General features: G+C 44.1%; 1 protein-coding gene across 1 annotated transcript in view; it reads left to right on the forward strand.

The window, feature by feature from the left end:
• ABCG5 (ATP binding cassette subfamily G member 5) overlaps positions 1-17,603 on the forward strand; it is a 286,105-nt gene that overhangs the window by 126,546 nt on the left and 141,956 nt on the right. The window contains exons 8-10 of the mRNA XM_069607292.1: positions 611-824; positions 1,269-1,474; positions 4,553-4,691. Coding sequence (XP_069463393.1) covers positions 611-824; positions 1,269-1,474; positions 4,553-4,691 — 559 coding nt within the window. The remainder of the gene's footprint in view (positions 1-610; positions 825-1,268; positions 1,475-4,552; positions 4,692-17,603) is intronic.

Here is a 17,603-nt window from a genome sequence, read left to right on the forward strand (position 1 = left end):
CAGTCGCGAGTGTAGCCATGGATGGGACGGCGTGGAAGCAAACGTGATCAAGGAATGCAGGGGACCATGGGGATGAGGACACGCAGGCGGGAGCGTAGCCAAGGATGGAAGGGTGTGGAAGCACACACGATCAAGATTGTGAGGGACCACGCGGACTGAGGATGCACCGCACGAACAGGCAAGAATGGAAGCGGCGCAGCGAGCGCACAATCAGGGATTGCGGGGGAACCACGCAGTGAGAGGACGCAGACGCAGGAGGGGAACGAAGATGGAAGGGGCAAGGATAAACTCAAGAGGGGTGGGAGAGGACAACACAGTTAGGACTCAAAAGGGAAGAGGGCACAGCCAACCAAGGGGTAAGGGCAGGGGGGCTGGTCACAGGGGTAGGAGGGGACGATTAAGAATGATTAAGAATGCATATGCCAGTCCCTGATGGCCTTAGATGAGATCAAATTGATGGAATGCTACTCAAAGCAATTCAGTGGTTAAGATGCCTTGACTCAAGCCATTTAGTCCATCCCTTTTCCATTTTAACACATCACATCCTGCACCGATGTCTATTAATCTGAACAAAAAATGTACATCATGTAATTTCTGATAACATTTGCAGTGGATCTGACTTCCGTGGACACTCGGAGCCGAGACCGTGAAATAGAGACTTACAACAGAGTTCAGACCATTGGAACGGCATACAAAAATACGGCACACTTTCAAAAAACTCTACACGACATCGAATACGCCAAGCGATCAAAGGACAGGCTACAAGTGCCTTTTAAAAACAAAGATGCACCCAATGGATTTTCCAAACTTTGGGTTCTTTTGAGGTACGGAAACTATGGTGATTGTGGTAAGCAAGCCTGTTTAATTACTTTTAATGCATAGTAAGTCAACTAGGTTTCCTGTGCTAACTTTCTGTTAAAGTTTGAACGATGAACAGTTAATCGAGTTGTGTAGGTACCACAATGCTGATACTTTATATGTCAGTGTGTATACATATAGTCACGAATATAAGTACTTGATTGTGCATCATCAGAGTCTAAGGCCATGTGATGCCATTTTCTGTAGTGTCATTGAAAGAGGAACGACAAAGTGTGTTTGACATTACCTCTGGTGCATTTTGTTTGCTTTCTTTTTATAAAATGATCTTAGAGAATGCAAGCCTGCATGAAAACAGATATCCGCATGGTAGACAAGTAATTTGGTCATGGTACCAATTGTAACAGTATGTTTGATTATGCAATCTTCATTGATATATTTTTTATTTTCAGGAGAACAACCAGAAACCTATCTCGAAACAGGATTGGCATGATGATGCGAATTTTCCAAAATCTGATCTTTGGGTTGTTTATCGCCTTCTTCCTCCTACGGCTTAATACCGATGTTTTAAAGGGAGCAGTGCAAGACCGGATCGGAATCTTCTACCAGTGTCTGGGAGGAAGTCCATATACCGGAATGCTCAATGCTGTGGCTCTGTGTATGTTCCTACTTTGTCTGTTCCACATACAATCGTGGGTACACATTAAACTGCTGCAATGTTTTCTTTGGAAGCCAGGGCTCATTTATCACTTCTTTCACACAAAGCATACAAAAAACGTACAGCAGTTAAAGGTAACTCTTAGGTTTCCCCTCATCCACAATCTATCTTCAAGGCATGTGCATATAAGGATGAAGGCACGTTTACACAAATAATGAGATGGTAGATGCAGACACGTGAGGTGAAATATTGTTAAGACAATTACAACAGGAATGTTCAGAAAATGGAAGCCATGAAGTCAAAGACTTCCATAGATTGCATTGTGTTGAAAATATGAGTTCCACCTGAAGTAATGTTGTACATTCTGTTAGTATTTTTCTTTTTCTTGACCTCCGGGATTCCAAGAGTCCCTCCCTGTGGCCACATTGGGACTTTTCCAAACTAATTGCTACTTTTTCTTCAGTTGTCCTACCCGACAGCATAAGAATGTGTTTGCACACCCAACTACTGACCTCCAATTAGTTGCTCATAGAAGTCACATTCTGCCAAAACGTTTAAAGCTGGGTGAATTGTGACTTTCAGAAATCTGGATTGATTTCCACATTCTTAGGGATGGAGCTATATGACTTCCTTACCCAATTAGCTATCTAATGCACAGGGTGCCTCTACATAAAACCACCACTACACACATTGGCAGATGTGTAACAACACTGACCATAGCTAAATAAATTCACGTCTATTGTACAGAATTAATCAAGGGAATTATGGGTTTGAGGGCGTGGCTTGTGGACACAATACTTTCATTTTGGGTTCCTTGAGAGATACTGTTCAGGGCGAGACTCCCTCCTCATATTATTAGGATTGGGACACGAACGTGAGAGAAGTACATAAAATGATGCAGGCCCACATTACAGAAGCAATATGCCCTTCTTTGGCGAGTGGTGCAATGTGGCATTTGACTCGCTTACCACTTGACAGGGTAATTTCTATTCAACACAACCCGGGAGAAACAGTAAACAAGCGGTCAAGAAGGGAAACTTGTTCCCCTCGTCCGCCGCTATGGAGGAGGGACCCTAGGCTGGATGTCCATTGACACTCTACTCACCAGCAGGTCTCCAGAAAACCATTCCATCCTACATAACCCCAACCTTAAAAAGCTCTCTAGATTAAAATCATAAAAATGCTTGTTCTATTGTAGCCAGTGCTTCTCATTCCGCTCTCAGCAATTTAATGTCAACCTGGCATACAGTAGGCGCGGGACGCATTTGTATGGGGCCCGCATGCATGCAAATGCAGCCTGCAACGCTGCAGAGTTGGGCAGTGTGTTACATTTGGTGGGTGGAATTTGCCAGCGGAGCTCAAACCAGTCATTCCCCAATGAGCAGTAAATACAACCACCTGGCCAAATGCCTCCCAATATATAATGCAGGCTGCCATGTCCCTTCGCTACACCCTATTTTTTGGATAAACAAAAGGATGGTCAAGGGTGGGTGTCACTATTTAATCCTCGTCAAACCCTTGGGTCAGCCTTAAACAAATAATGGACTTCCCCAGCATCACCAATTCATATCTAAAACACAAATTCTCAATTGTATTACAAAGGTAGTAAAAATGCATTGCTGCACACTTCAACCTAACATAAAAAAAATACCATAAAAAATATTTTTCTTATAAAATATTATACATAACACATCAACAATTCTCTACAAAGTCGTAATGACTTAGTTAACAAACGCGTGCATCAACTGAACACATATATCACGCTATGTTTGTCTAGCCCAACTCGTCCAAGTTTCTGTCCTGTTTAGCTTGAACATGCCGGACATTCATCAGGGGCAAACATAGTGTGTATGGTGGGATGGTTATCAGTAGATTCCAATTCTCTCCTGAGTATCCCTATAGGGACAAAGACACACTTTAAGTACACTTTTATGGCCTTCTGATTCGCCCTAACACGATAAACCCTTACCCCACGGGTTAAAGGGTATAACTATTTAATAATATACCTGAGTGGTGGTGTATTTTCAAATTATGCCAACCACCTGCAACCATGTGTGTTGGTAATAGCTGCCTTCCTGTTTGAAGAAGTAACAGCCTGTCTTCCTCTCCCTCCCCTAGAAAGAAAACAACAACCCTAATAGTTTGAATTCATGACTACCTATTAAATAAATGCCTCTATCCTCATCACACTCATGCTCCATTCTTACCTCTTGAAGTGACAGTGGTTTGCTTGTCTAGATTTTCCACAAAAAGAACCAGACCATTTTATAATGACTGTCCCGAGGACTGACTTAGTTAGAATCACTCAAGATATTCCTACTGGGCACCAACTTACTTTGCTTTCTCGATGAGATAATTCCTGTGTTGACCTCTGCAAAAATATATCTGTAATCCTGAAAAGATACAGAATCTATTATCAAGGATGGGAAATGGGATATACATTAAGACTCACAATTAGCCAGTCGCTCTGAAGCACTTACTTCAGTGATGATCGTACTACACCCACCAGGGTCATCTGATTATACAGTACAATTACACGGGAGAGTCAATAGCCATTGGTATCAGTAGTTACATTAGATGTAAAGAGAGGACCCGCAAACAATCCTTCTCTTGTCATGCACCCACCCTCTGGAAATCGATCCCGGTATCGGCTCGGAATGCCTCACTATTCTCCAATTTCGTAAATCTCTTAAAACATGGCTCTTTCAACAACACCTGAACAAGGACTAATTGCAATGGACGCACATACTGACACAGACCTCACAGTACTGTGCTACTGTTAAAAGAAGTCATCCCAATTGGCGTCTACCCACACTCTGCAGAGTGCTCAGCTGCTCTCGAGCTAGGTCCGTGCTTTCAACAGTAAAATTTCAATAAAATAAAATAAAATAATGGGAAAACCGGTTCCAAATCAGTGCTATTCCTTCCATTAATTAAGCAATGCTCTATCAACTTACGTAGAAAATCTGGTATTTCCAATTCCAATCTAAATTCAGCAAACTAATCATAGGATGCAGAGTCAAATCAATGTGACTGTAAAATAGTGCTGTTAATCTTACTTTTGTTTTATTTTTTCAGTTCCTGCTTTACGTGCCATTGGTGACCAGGAGAGCAAAGATGGCTTGTACCAGAAGTGGCAAATGTTTATAGCATACACGCTACATATCTTCCCTTTCAGCATCCTGAGCGTGGCTATTTTCAGTGCCTTTATATACTGGTAAGTACCACAATGTTATGCCTGCTAGAGTACAGGAAACACCCCTAAATCTTATTGCATACATATATGATTAAAGTGTAGAATCAATCCCATAGTAAGGAAACGTGTGACTAAGTCAAGGCTCATGTAGTTGTTTGGCTTGGGTTTAGTCAATGCTCTCCCTTCGTAAGGGGAGGGTGCTGTTTGGGCAATATGTTGTCAGTTCATCTGTGTTCAGAATTTGCTTTTTTATAGAAGAGATCATTTTAAATGTGTGTATATCTAGGTTGGTGAGGTCCCTTCTGCGAGGGATACCGTGATATCGTGATATCATTGGAGGGAAGGGTGTCGCCCTAGTTGGTGGTTGGTTTGAGAGTTCACTGGTCATGATCGGCTTAAACTTGTACTTGGTTAGAGTTACTCGTGTCCTCAGTGTGTGTTCTGATTTTCAAGATAATATCAGTGAATAGTTGGTGATAACATCACATTTTCCACAGATTAAGGAGTTTGGGATTCTGGGAGGATATAGTAGCAGTCTTTTATGGCTTAAAAGGGGCACTTTTTGTTTTTGGTATTTCCAAAAAATGACCAGGTACTTGCCCCATTGCCAGAGACTGGCAGCAAATACCCAGGTAGGGACGTCAATGAGGGGAACACCAGGAATAGCAGTTGCTACCCCCAAAAAATGCCTTTGTTGCCCCTGTTTTATTTATTTCAGCTGAATATCCCGAACATCTTTTGCTCCATGAGACATGTGCTGGCTCCATCAGAATTATTATATGTTGGACACTGTGCTATTTCGCATGCCATCAGAGAGCGAGTGTGCCTGCTATTTTCTGTGACACTTTGTTGCAAATTAAACTCTGTGTACTTTTGTACAATGAAGTGCTTGCTGCGAACGTCTGTTAATTATGCAGCTTGCCATGGATTTGAATCTCCTCAGGGTCAACTTAGACGCTCATCTGCTATTGCCCCTCCACTCTCGCAGACACCCTAATTCCCAAAGACCATTCAAAATCTGTCTCCTGCAAATTCCGGCCATCACCTGCCCCAACTCCAAACCTATTCATCCTGGTTCCTTTTGGGTATCTTTGCTTAAGGGGCGCTTTGTATTAAATCTCCTTCTGCTAGTGTGTCATAGTGGGCCCAGTGGCACATGACTGTGCCTGGGCAAATGAGGCAACATATGGCATAGTATGAGGCTTACCTTGCATATGGTGACTATTCCTAGCATATAAGAATTTTCCAGGAATAAGATGGCATTAGCTGGGTATAAGAGGCTACATTTTCCATACCACAGCATAGCAGTGCCTGCGCATGTGAGCATATGTTTAGCATATTATGACTATATGTGGCATGTAAGTCTTTAACAGACATACAATGGCATAAACAAGCTGTCTGAGGCTGGACTGGCACATTAACAGTTTTTCAGCGTACTGTGGCCTTGTAATATCACATATTGGGTAGCACCCTACCTAAAATATGGTTGGTGGTCTTTTGCCTGCTTTATTGTTATTTATTATTTTAATAATCCTGCACTTAAGGCATGTTTTTACATGTATAATTTCACTTCCTGGGACGTCACCAAGGCCAATGGTCATGTGACATCACCTCATGTAATGACACTTTCCAGGATGCCATTTGTGTGCTTTGCCTCTTCTTCAACCCTCGGCATTTTGTTGAATTGATATCCCTGCACCCAGGCATGCATTTGATTACAAGACTGTCATCAAATGCCCACCCATTATTAGGAATTGCCATCACATGTGCAGGTACTCACCCCATTGCTATTGATTACCATCAAATGGCCAGGTGCACCTTCTCTTAGCCCTGTGCTCTGGGTGTGAATGAGACCTTGTACTAATGTAGGGAAACAAGGTCTTCTGCAAGCTCCTTCCACATGTACAGGGGTAGCTGAAGTTGAGGAGTTAAGGTCATCTCATTGAGAGGTGGTGGGATAATGCAAGTGTCGCATCCAGTGTAACACATTATTACTTGGAATAATGGGAGGTCCAACTGAGATAGTACAGACATATCATATTTATCTCATATTGCAGGAGGAAAAAGGTAATAATGTAGATGCAAAGTCAAAAGGCAATGAATAAGGAAAGTCGTGGTGGGTCTTTCGGGCATTAACCACTGGTTACAGTTCTCCACGAGGGCAGTGCTGGTGACTTGTCGAGACCCAAATGTATCCTTGCAGGAGTTTCAGAGAAGCTGGGCTTATTGTAAAGTGCACCCATAGCTCTTTCCTGAATGTGCACGTACTTGCCATCCCCCAGACTCTGGCAATTACCAAGGGTCACCTGTTAAGGGGCGCTTACCTTTTCATCAGCATGTGCAGTGGGTTGGCTGAAGCAAACAGCAGTGGCAGAACTAGGGTGTGTGGGAGAGGGGACTGCACCGAGTGACACCCATCACAGGGGGTGACACCACGGGCACCAAGTACGCCTCACCACCCCATAGTGTTGCCACTGTATAGGCTGCACCTTTGAGCAATACAACTAGACATCTGTGTATTGCACTACTTGCCTTCACATCACAGAATTGTTTCACAGAAGTATCTTCTTAATAAATATTCTTGCCCTTGTCATGAGGATCCGCTTGAAGCCCAAAGCCAAGTGCAACTCCTGGTACGACTCAGACCTAGGCACCCTCAAACGCAAGTGCAGGGTGGTTGAGAGAAAATGGCATGCTTCTGTTACATCTTCTGACAAACTGGCCTGCCACCTGCTCCAAAGGCAATACCGGCTCTTTGTCCGCACCAAGAAGAGAGCTCACACCCAAGCCCGCTTCTCTGCAGCATCTAACAACTCAGCCAAACTCTTTAAAATCTGCAAGGAACTGGCCAATCCTGCTGCAGTCTGTACCTCTCCCTCTTCCTCTCCCTCTCCTCCCTCTAATCCCTGCTCTTCCTCTGGCCCTTCTTTGGCCACCTCTCCTCCTTCCCTTTCTGCCTTTCCCCTGTTCTCCCCAGACGAGGTTTCTAGACAAGTCCGATCTATGAAAGTCTCATGAAACAGGTTAATCACTGTTCCTCCAAAACCTTCAAGGACCACATTGACTCCCCGGCTCCTGCTTTGGCCGTCTTCTGTAACCACTCCTTTGCCTCTGGAGTCTTCCCATCCCTCCTGAAGCACTCCCTTGTGCACCCTCTTCTTCAGAAACCCTCTGTCGAACCATCCTGCCCAACTAACTATCGCCCAATCTCCATCACTCCTTTCCTGGGCAAACTCCTGGAAAGGTTGGCCATCTTCCAGCTTAATCTTCACTTGGAATCTGTTGTTTGTCTTTATGACCATTAGTCTGGCTTCAGAGCTCCCAGAAGCACGGAAACTGCTCTCCTGAACATCCATGAAGATCTGCTCTCCAACCTTGATTCCAACACCCCCTTTGTCCTAATCTTACTTGATCTCTCTTCTGGCTTTCACACAGTCAACCATGCCATCCTGCTCAACCGTCTCCGTGATAACCTACGTATCACTGGTCAGGCCCTGGCATGGCGGACTTCTTTCCTCTCTGATCGACCCTCTCAGGTCCAACTTGGGTCCTTCCTCTCCTCTATCTCTATCTCTATCTCTACCTGTGGTGTTCCCCAGAGGTCTAACCTCTCTCCCTGGCTGGTCAACCAATGCCTGGCACTTCTTGTCCACGGCATTGCCGCTCTCTGCTCCAACTTTCAGTGCTATGTGGATGACACCAAGCTCATTTTCAGGCTACCTCAGCCACCTCTTCTCCTTCTCTCACCTCCGACTCTCTGTCTGCTACCCAGGAGTGGTGAGCCGCCAACGATCTCTGCCTTAATGCCAGCAAGACTGAGATTCTCCTCATCGGCACCCCCGCTCCCTCCTTTCCTGTCACTCTCTCGTCAGCCTCTCTTGGCCTCTCTTGGCCCTCTTCCTGCTCCCACCTGCGGGGCTAAAGAACCTCAGGGTAATCTTTGACTCCACACTCTCCTTCTCTCCTCACATGACATCTCTAAGAAGTCACATTACCAGCTGCACCTCCTCAGAGATATTCTTCATTTCCTCTCCTTCCCCCAGAAGCTCACTGTCTCCAGAGCTCTGGTTCTCTCGAGGCTGGACTATTGCAACAGCCTCTTTCTAAATCTGCCTACTCTCCACCCTCTGCAACTCATCCAGAACAAGACTGCAAGACCTGTCCTTGGCCTCAAGCCCAGGGATCATATCTCTCCAGCCCTGAAATCTCTGAACTGGCTCCAAGTGGCTGCGAGGATTAAGTTCAAAACCCTCTGCATTGTCCACAATGCCTTCTGGGACCTGGGGCCTCAATAGCTTCAACTCCCTCTTCCTAAATATCTTTCCTCTCAAGCTCTTGTCTCATCCACCTCCAACTCCCTCAGGGTCGGTCATTTCTCCAAGCAACGAGTTTGTGGTAGATCTCTTTCTACGGCTGGGACCTCCCTCTGGAACAGCCTCCTCCCTGAAACTTGAGGAGAACCGTCTCTGGTCTCAGAAGCACCTCAAAACCTTCCTCTTTGCTTCTGTTTTCTCTCCTCCTCTCCCCTGCTGAACTCCTGGCTGAAACTGAAACTGCACTGATTACCTGGCCACCCTCTGATCTCGGGCCCAGGATCCCTACCCCGCCTGTTGCACACCTGTACTGCCTCCCTGGCAATCCCCGCACTTGGGGACTGTTTTCTGTATCCCTACAGTCCCCTACCAGCCATTGACAACTGATGTCTGCACTTACCCTTGCCACCAGCTGGCCGTACTTTTACTTATTGTTTTTATTTATTCTATGTATCCCATGTACTGCACTGTCCCCACCCTCTCCCCCCGCACTTTCCATCTTCCCGCTTTCCCTGCACTTGCGCGATCTGAATGACACCCGGCCTATTAGGATCGTTGTCTCTGTCTTCACTCTGTTCCCCCTGGCTTGCCGCGATGCGCCTTGAAACACATGTGTATAGGCGCGTTATAAATGCCATATCATATCATATTATTTCAAGTGTGTATGCATTATTACTTCACTCTTTCATTTCAACTTAGACACATCACAGGCTAGCTAGAAAAACAATCAGGCTTATGTGGTGCAGGCATGTACTGTGGCATGTGCACAGAATGAGGATTTTGGGGTCCTAATGGCCCCTTCCCAGTGAACTGTGACATTAGCCATCAGCACTCTCCATTTCACACTTGTGTCTGCCCCAGCCCATTAATAAAAGAATCAATTTAAAAGAAACATGCAAAAAGAAAGCTACCCTTTATCAGTATTTCACAGAGGCAAACCTCTGTGTTTTACACTTCAAAAAGTACCCTTTTTCTTTTTTTCAGGAACGAGGATGCGTACCACAGAGCAGTTTAAGTGCCACCACTGGGTCGGAGAGGGAGAGGAAGATCATTCCATAGTAAGGGAGCGAGGAGAGAGAGCGAGCAGAAACGAGAGGGAAAGCAAAGGTCACGAGAGGTGGCAGGGAGGTGAGCCAGGGATGATTGTAGGGAGTGAAATGGGCAGATTGGTAGTGTAACAGTTTAATAAGAGGTCACCCACAAAACATGGAGTTCCTTTCCTTCCTGAATCAAGATGTCACACAACAAGCTGTATAATGTTACGTCTTTATTCAGCCCTATTTCCGATTCATCTCATGCCCCTTGGATTCCTCTCCCTGAGCTACAATGAGCCAAGAACCAGGCTGGTGCACAGGAAATATATTTATATTTCTTTGAATTGTAGGTAATAGAGATCGCAGTAAACTATGCTTGCTTCCTTCTTTGTGGCTCACAACTAAACTTCTTGTTACATAAATAAAGCACACAAGTTGGTTGGGAAAAACACAAATCACAATACTTTACTTTCTACAGCTTTCACTTCAAGAACTAATCAACACAGGTCAATGAACAAAATTAATTAAATATGCAATGCTGTGCAATTTCGATTTTCCAGCGTGCTTAAAAGGCTAGCAGTTTGGTTTACAGATCTGTACAAATGCATATGGCAATTAATATTTCACCTACACTTTTGCTTTGAAATAAATGGAGGGTTATTTAGCAGTTTGATTTTCAGAAGTCCCCCTCCACCTACTTTGCACTGTGTTGGGTAAGCTCGACAGAAAAATTGGGATTATTTAGGAATTTAGAATTTCAGAGCCCCCTTCACTTAAAGGCCTGTGTTGGGGAAGTTGGGCAGAAAGACTGTGATGATTTTTAGGAATTTGGGATTTTAGACCCCCCCCCCCACTTAAAGGCCTTTGTTGGGGAAGCTGGGTAGAAAGACTGAGATGATTTTTAGGAATTTTGGATTTCAGACCCCCCTACACTTAGAGACCTGTGTTGGGGAATGTGGACCAATAGGATTACCAAATTAAATTTTTTAATTTCAAATTTGAACAAAAATCACCCTGCGGTGTTCCGCCAAATGGCTCAGTTCTACTTACATTTAAAATCTCTGTTTAAAGTTCAGGAAAGGGTATCCACAAAACTAGAACCTGGATTGGGGAGCAGTACCTCAAATCTTCCCTGTTGTCGTATCACACTTTGATTCGAGTCAATTTTATTCAACTATTGCTTCTTTTTTGGAATTGATCCGTAGTGTTGAGTTCCTGTTTTGTTCCTTCAGGGTTCCACACATTCTGGTTTGTTTTATGTGTTGTTTTCCAAATAAACATTCAGTTGTTTATTTGCATTTTTTGGAATGTAACCAATTAAAATAGAGGTATTGGTCTACTGTCTCTCGATGGAAGAGGGGATTATATGAATCGAGAGGCAGAGCTCGTGAATTCACTTCACAAAAAGATTAAAAAGCAAAAAACCTTTATGTTTGGAGTATTAGACCTGGACCAAAGATAGTCAAAGACAACTGGTAGTCAAAGACAACTATTTCTTTGGGTTCGGAGGTCTGTTCTTGATATGAACTCCGTTCCTCGGTTTATTAAGTTCACAATCCCTTTTTGATATTGGGATCAAAATGCGGCCTGATATGGGGATCTCCGTGATCCGTGTTTGTAAATGTGTCCTTTTATCTGAAGTGAACCACGATTTCGATCTGAAAAACCTCCTATTTTCTTGAATTTATTTTCTGAGTTCATCTACTCTTGATTGCAGCTCCTTCCACATCCCGGTCATTCACTGGCTTGGCCCTTTGCCATTCACAGAAATTAGCCTTCAGAGACAACCGGTCTGGGGAAAGTTGTTTTCAACATCATTAGCAGACCATACTTTTTTGCAGTTGTAGATAGCTTGGGGGATGCAAGAGCCAGGCTTGCAGTGGGGGAGTTCTTTGTAAAGTCTGCCCAACAACAAGCAAAATGATGGTCTGCCTCAGGCCTAAATGAAATGTTCATGTGACCCATGGAAACAAAGTGGCCTTTTCTTTTAGATTACTGGTATTTTGTAGGATAAAATACATTTCATCTTGTCAACACATACTAAGTTTGTTCCCTGACATCTTTAAGTTAGCACGGGAATGTTTTCAGGTCTTGCTTTCGAGCTACAAATGCACAAGCAAAGCCATTTTGTGTCAATGTTTGAAAATCCTGCTTTTCATGTGAAAGGGGCCTTTGAATTTCTTCTGCCACTGATTTCTCTTTTGTAATGAAAGAGCAGCCTTTTTCACAGAGCACTTTCTTGTTTTACTTGCAGAAACCCCCACAGTCTGCCTTATTAGGACAATTTTCAGTGTGAAGGTCTTTTTTATAAAGGCTGGCAGGAAGTTTTCCAGTGGGCCCTTCCGTTTTGTTTGCTTGGGCCTTTGATTAAACCCCACAGTAGGGTCGGGAAAGTCTGTGTATAGTTTTGAAGATGGTGATATTGAGTTTATAGTTTGCCCTCTGTCTCATAGATAACCAGCCTAACTGATGACAGGCTGTGGAGGTGGAGGTAGAGATGAATGGCACAGTGGTCAGATCAAGAGTGGTGATTGGGTTCTTAGCAGTGTTGAAGGGGAGAACATTTCTTATTTCTCTAATGTTGAGGAGATTAAGTCTGGCCACAGTGGCAGATTTGGAGATGAAGAGCAAGACGTGATGAAATGGTTCGAAGATGACACCAAGGTTGCAAGCAGAAGCAGAGTAGTGACAGTGGTCAGGAGAGAATAATAGAAGAGGGGAAGAGGAAGAGATAGCCTGTTTGCATGGGAAGTATGGAACTTCAGTTCTAGTGGAGTTGAGCATGCGCGAGTGAGATGCCATCCAGTATTTGATGGCGGAGAGACAGTTAGAGATGTTTAACCATAGTTCAGAAGAGGTGGGAAAGGAGAAGAAGGTCTGAGTGTCACTGGCGAAGAGTTGATAGGAGAAGCCGCAGGAGGTAATCAGTGTACCAAAAGCAGAGTTATAGATAGTGAGAGAAGTGGACCCAGGACTGACCCTTGGGGAACACCAACTGTTAGGGTGTGTGTAGGGAGGTAAGACTGTTCCTAGGACAACTGGAAGTGGCTGCGTGTGTGACATGAAGCAAACCAAGTAAGGGCTGTGTCCTTGATACCTAGGATAGATAGTGCTGAGAGAAGGTCAGAATGGTTTATGGAATCAAAGGCAGAAGAGAAAAGAGCGAGAAGAATAAGAATAGATGAACGGTTAGCATGATGAGCAGAAGAAATGTAGTTGCTGACATTGATGCGTGCTGGCTCAGTTGAGTGCAACGATCGTAAGCCAGATTGAAGAGGTTGTGTGTGTCAAGGAACTCGATGAGTTGGTTGAAAACTACACGCTCTAGGATTCTGGAATTGTGAGGTAGAAGAGAGACAGGAATACAGCTGGCAGGACAGGTAGGATCTAGGCAAGGGTTCTTAAGGATAGTGATGACAGTAGCCGACTTGTAGGAAGATAGAAAAGTGGCACTGTCAAGAGAGAAGTTGAAGAGGGAAGTAAGATATGGAGCAACACATGGTGCTATGCATTTCCCTATGTGCAGGGGTAGAGGGTTGATGGGGGCCCATAAAGGGCTAGCCCTAAGAAGGGCAAGAATCTCATCCAGGTTAGAGGAACCAAAGGAAGACGTTACCGCAGGAGAGGAGGGTATAGGTGGTGGAGAAAAGTGAGCAGGCGGGTGATAAAAGGTAATTTGTGAGGGTGTTTTGAATGTTGGACATTTAAGAAGCAAAGTAGGGAGCAATATCGTTAACAGAAAGAGTAGAGGAGATGGTGGAGGGTTTAGGAAGTGAGAGAATGGAGTTGAGAGATGTTTGGAAGCAACTAGGTTGAGAGGATTGAGACGGAATGAGAGAGAGATAGAAGTCACGTTTGGTAGAGTGGAGTGGTTTTGAAGAGCAGTCAGGTAGAGTTGAAGGGTGCGGATGAATGGTGCACTCCAAGGCCGTGGCGGGAAGGATTTAGGAGTGAATGTAGTCAGAGGGAAGTGAGAGGAGAAAGGCGTGTTAAGAGAAGTGCTAAAATAACTGAAGCCTTCACCAGTGGATGGAACCGTGAATGTTCCATTAGAGGAAAGATAGTGGTGTAGGTCAGAGAGGTAGATAGGGCATTTGGAAGAGGCAAACTTGGCCTTCTAATGGAAGTGGTAGATGTCGAGAGATGGTGGAAGTAGGAGTGGAAATTGAGGCAAAGACAATGGAAGGATCAGAGGGAGAAGGAGCTCCTCTTCTTCCAGTTTCTCACCACCTGTCTCACCTGCAGTTCTCCATTTTTCCAAGGACAGTTCCAGCCCTATTTTAGTAATCAAGTTGTACAAACCCCCGGGGGACTTCAAACCAAGCCCATTCTATCTGCTATCAAAGATATCATCTTGGAATGGTTTTTATTGTCTCAGTCAGTCCTTATTTTGATAACAGGTGACTTGAACGTAAGAAATCTACACTGTTTCTCTTCTCAGCCCACTAACAGTGGTAACGATTGGGGTAGTTTTCTGGTCCACAATGAGTTGGGTTTCTTGCCTTTTAAAGCTGCCGTAGGCACTGGGACGTCCTACAACTGGATGAACGGTTTTTCTAAAACTCACATTTTCTACATTATTACTGAACTTGCTAATAAATGAAGGTGCAGCAAAGTTACAACTACTATTAATAACCTGAGCGATCAGGAGGCACTCAAATGGCATTTTCGCACTTCTCCTCTTTACACTCAAAAACATGTGGCAGCCAATGTAGTTTCAAATTCAAAGGGCAATCATATAAATTTGTCTGCAACAAAAATAAAAGTTTTTAATGATGCATTTTGGCAGGATTGGAATGGTATACAATCTGCCCTGTTAAATGCAAATTGGGACCTTGAAAGAATGGAACATATCCACAACGGGCCTACATGGATAACGGCCTGGTTCTACGTTATTTCGCCGAATGATTTTACATTGTGGGACTTTTCATCGCCACCCTTTCATCGCCAAAAACTCCTTTTTTTTCTTTTTTTGTTTCGCCCCCCCAAACCCTCCCTTACTTAAATAATCATACCCCAAACCGCACCAAACACCCCCCCATAAAAAAGTAAAACAAAAAAAGTTTTTGGCGATGAAAGGGTTGGCGATGAAAAGTCCCACGATGTAAAATAATTCGACGAAATGCGTGTATACCAACGGCCTGTGGTAGCGAGGGTTGTAAAGGTACGGCTATAAAAAATAATCAACCATACAACGCCACCGTAGCTGAAAAAAAGAGAGTTTACCATAAACCTAGAACCACAGTTAAAACAGTATTGCATTGAGCTCTGATGATAAATTGTCTCAAATAAAAGATTTGCCAACTAAATATAAGAATTGGCATAAACTATCAATCAATCAACAACTGGATTCTCCTATTTGGTTGGTTGAAGTTGCATGATAGTAAAATATTCTGGCCCAATTTGAATGATTATAAGGAGGGTGTCTCTCTGATCTAATTGAACCCGGTTCCTGAAAATATATGGGTGGAGTACATCGATGAGTTATACTTCGATTATGAAGCACTCCTTGATTTTCCAAAAATCAACGCTGCAATATACAATATGCCTCATTTCGAAATTGATGAGGAGCTATTATGTAACACCATCAAGAAACTAAAAAGCTCTCGTGCCCCGGGCCCTGATGGCATACCTAATGTCGTATTAAAGGCCCATCCTGATCTTTGGGCCCGGATACTTGGCTATCTATACAAGCACATAGAATCAACTGGACTTATACCCCATAGTTGGCGTAAATCCATCCTGGTCCCTATTTTTAAGAAGGACGATAGGCTTAACCCTCACAACTACTGGTTATTGGTCATGATGGATACTAGCCAAAAGATCTTCGCCTCCATTCTTCTGTGTAAACTTACCAGGTGGGCTGACGACAATGCAAAATTCAGTCCTTTTCAGACGGGTTTTAGAAAAAATTACAACACTGTCACTAATATATGTGCTTTGCAATACTTAACAGCTGAAAAGAAAAATCCTGATAGGCCACATCTTTATAGCTGCTGTGTGGATTTTAGCAGGGCTTTTGACCTTATCCCACGTGCATTGCTTTGGGATAAACTCATTGCTCGGGGCATTGACGAGAACCTGTTGTATTACATCCAGCATCTGTATATAGATAAATCGATTACAGGTCACCTGAATTCTGCTGGTCACTGTACTAAATATCAAGACACAAACCGCGGCCTTAAGCAAGGGTGCGTGTTGGGCCCGATCCTGTATAATCTATTCACAGCAGATCTGAGTTTGTGTTTCGTTCACTCAATAACTTCCCACTTAGGATCAACGGCGTGCAGCTACTGTGTCTTTCATACGCCAATGACGACATAATGTTCGACCTCATGCCTATTGGCCTACAGCATTCCATAAATGCCTGGGCGGACTATGCCAACGCAAATGCTATGGTTATTAACACATCCAAGTCAAAAATCCTGCACTTAAGTAAAAAGGGTATAGATAAGGGGTGGTTCGTATGGCACACTAATGACACCGCCCTCGATAGAGTTGCTGAATATAATTACTTGGGATTTACTTGGGGTCACATCCAACCCATGCCCTACATACTATCAAGAAAAGATTGTCACTAAAGCTTGGAGAAAATGGCTGGCCATAAAACATTATATTGTGTACCGCGGTGGTTACAACATCTAAGGCCTTTTGGAGGTATACCATATAAGTATGGTCTCTTCTAGGGGGGTGTGGCTACATGGCCACGTAGTAGGTTGTGATTCCTGGGTGCTCCTGCAAATCCGCAGATGATCCTGAAGAGAAATTGCATATGGATCATGAATTAAAGTGTCAATTATTACCCACAGAAGCATGAACATGCAGAGTATGCAGCGTTTGACAATCCGGTGGAATTTGCAGCAAGAGGAACGAACTATGAGTTGAGGAAGGTTGAAGAGTTCAGATTGAGGAGGAAACAAGATGGCACCTAACGAATAAAGAGGTGAGCCGCTAATCAGCCACACAGCCGTATGAAGAGCTAGCTGGAGGCCAACAAAGGGTAACCTGCTCGCTGTTAGTGGGTCCGGATAACGGATAAATAAGACTAAAAATGACAGCGGCTGCAAGCAAGGCTGCCTAGTGCGAGGAAACTGGCTGCGGTGTGATAAAGAGTCGACTGTAAGCCGTGCAGAGCTGGTGCGACAGAAGTAATTCTACAAGAAGCAGCAGCGTAATGGGACAAGTGCACGGCTTTGTGGAGTCCACCGACTGAAAGCAGGATTGCGGAATGAAGATACGGCTACTCAGGCTGTTATCTTATACATAGTCACACAGTGTTGAATGTGGATTGGAACATCTCTCAGCAGCTGATGTGTGGGGCACCCAGATGGCTCAGATTTGGAGCCTAACTAAATAATGTGATAACTTTGTGGTGGACATAGCAAAGTTACAAAGTAACAGGAGCAGTGCTGCGAGGAGCGGGACTAGAACAACATCAAATGCGAAATTGACATCGGAGCAGAGAGGCGGCAAACGTGTATATTAAGGATACAAAGAGAATTCACGACACAGACAGCCAAGCCACAACAGTGTGATTCCTGATGGGGCACCATGGCACTGCACACTCGCAGAGAGGCACGGGCACT

The sequence above is a fragment of the Ambystoma mexicanum genome, chromosome 4q (assembly GCF_040938575.1).
Source record: "Ambystoma mexicanum isolate Mex_15411 chromosome 4q, UKY_AmexF1_1, whole genome shotgun sequence".
Lineage (NCBI taxonomy): Eukaryota > Metazoa > Chordata > Amphibia > Caudata > Ambystomatidae > Ambystoma > Ambystoma mexicanum.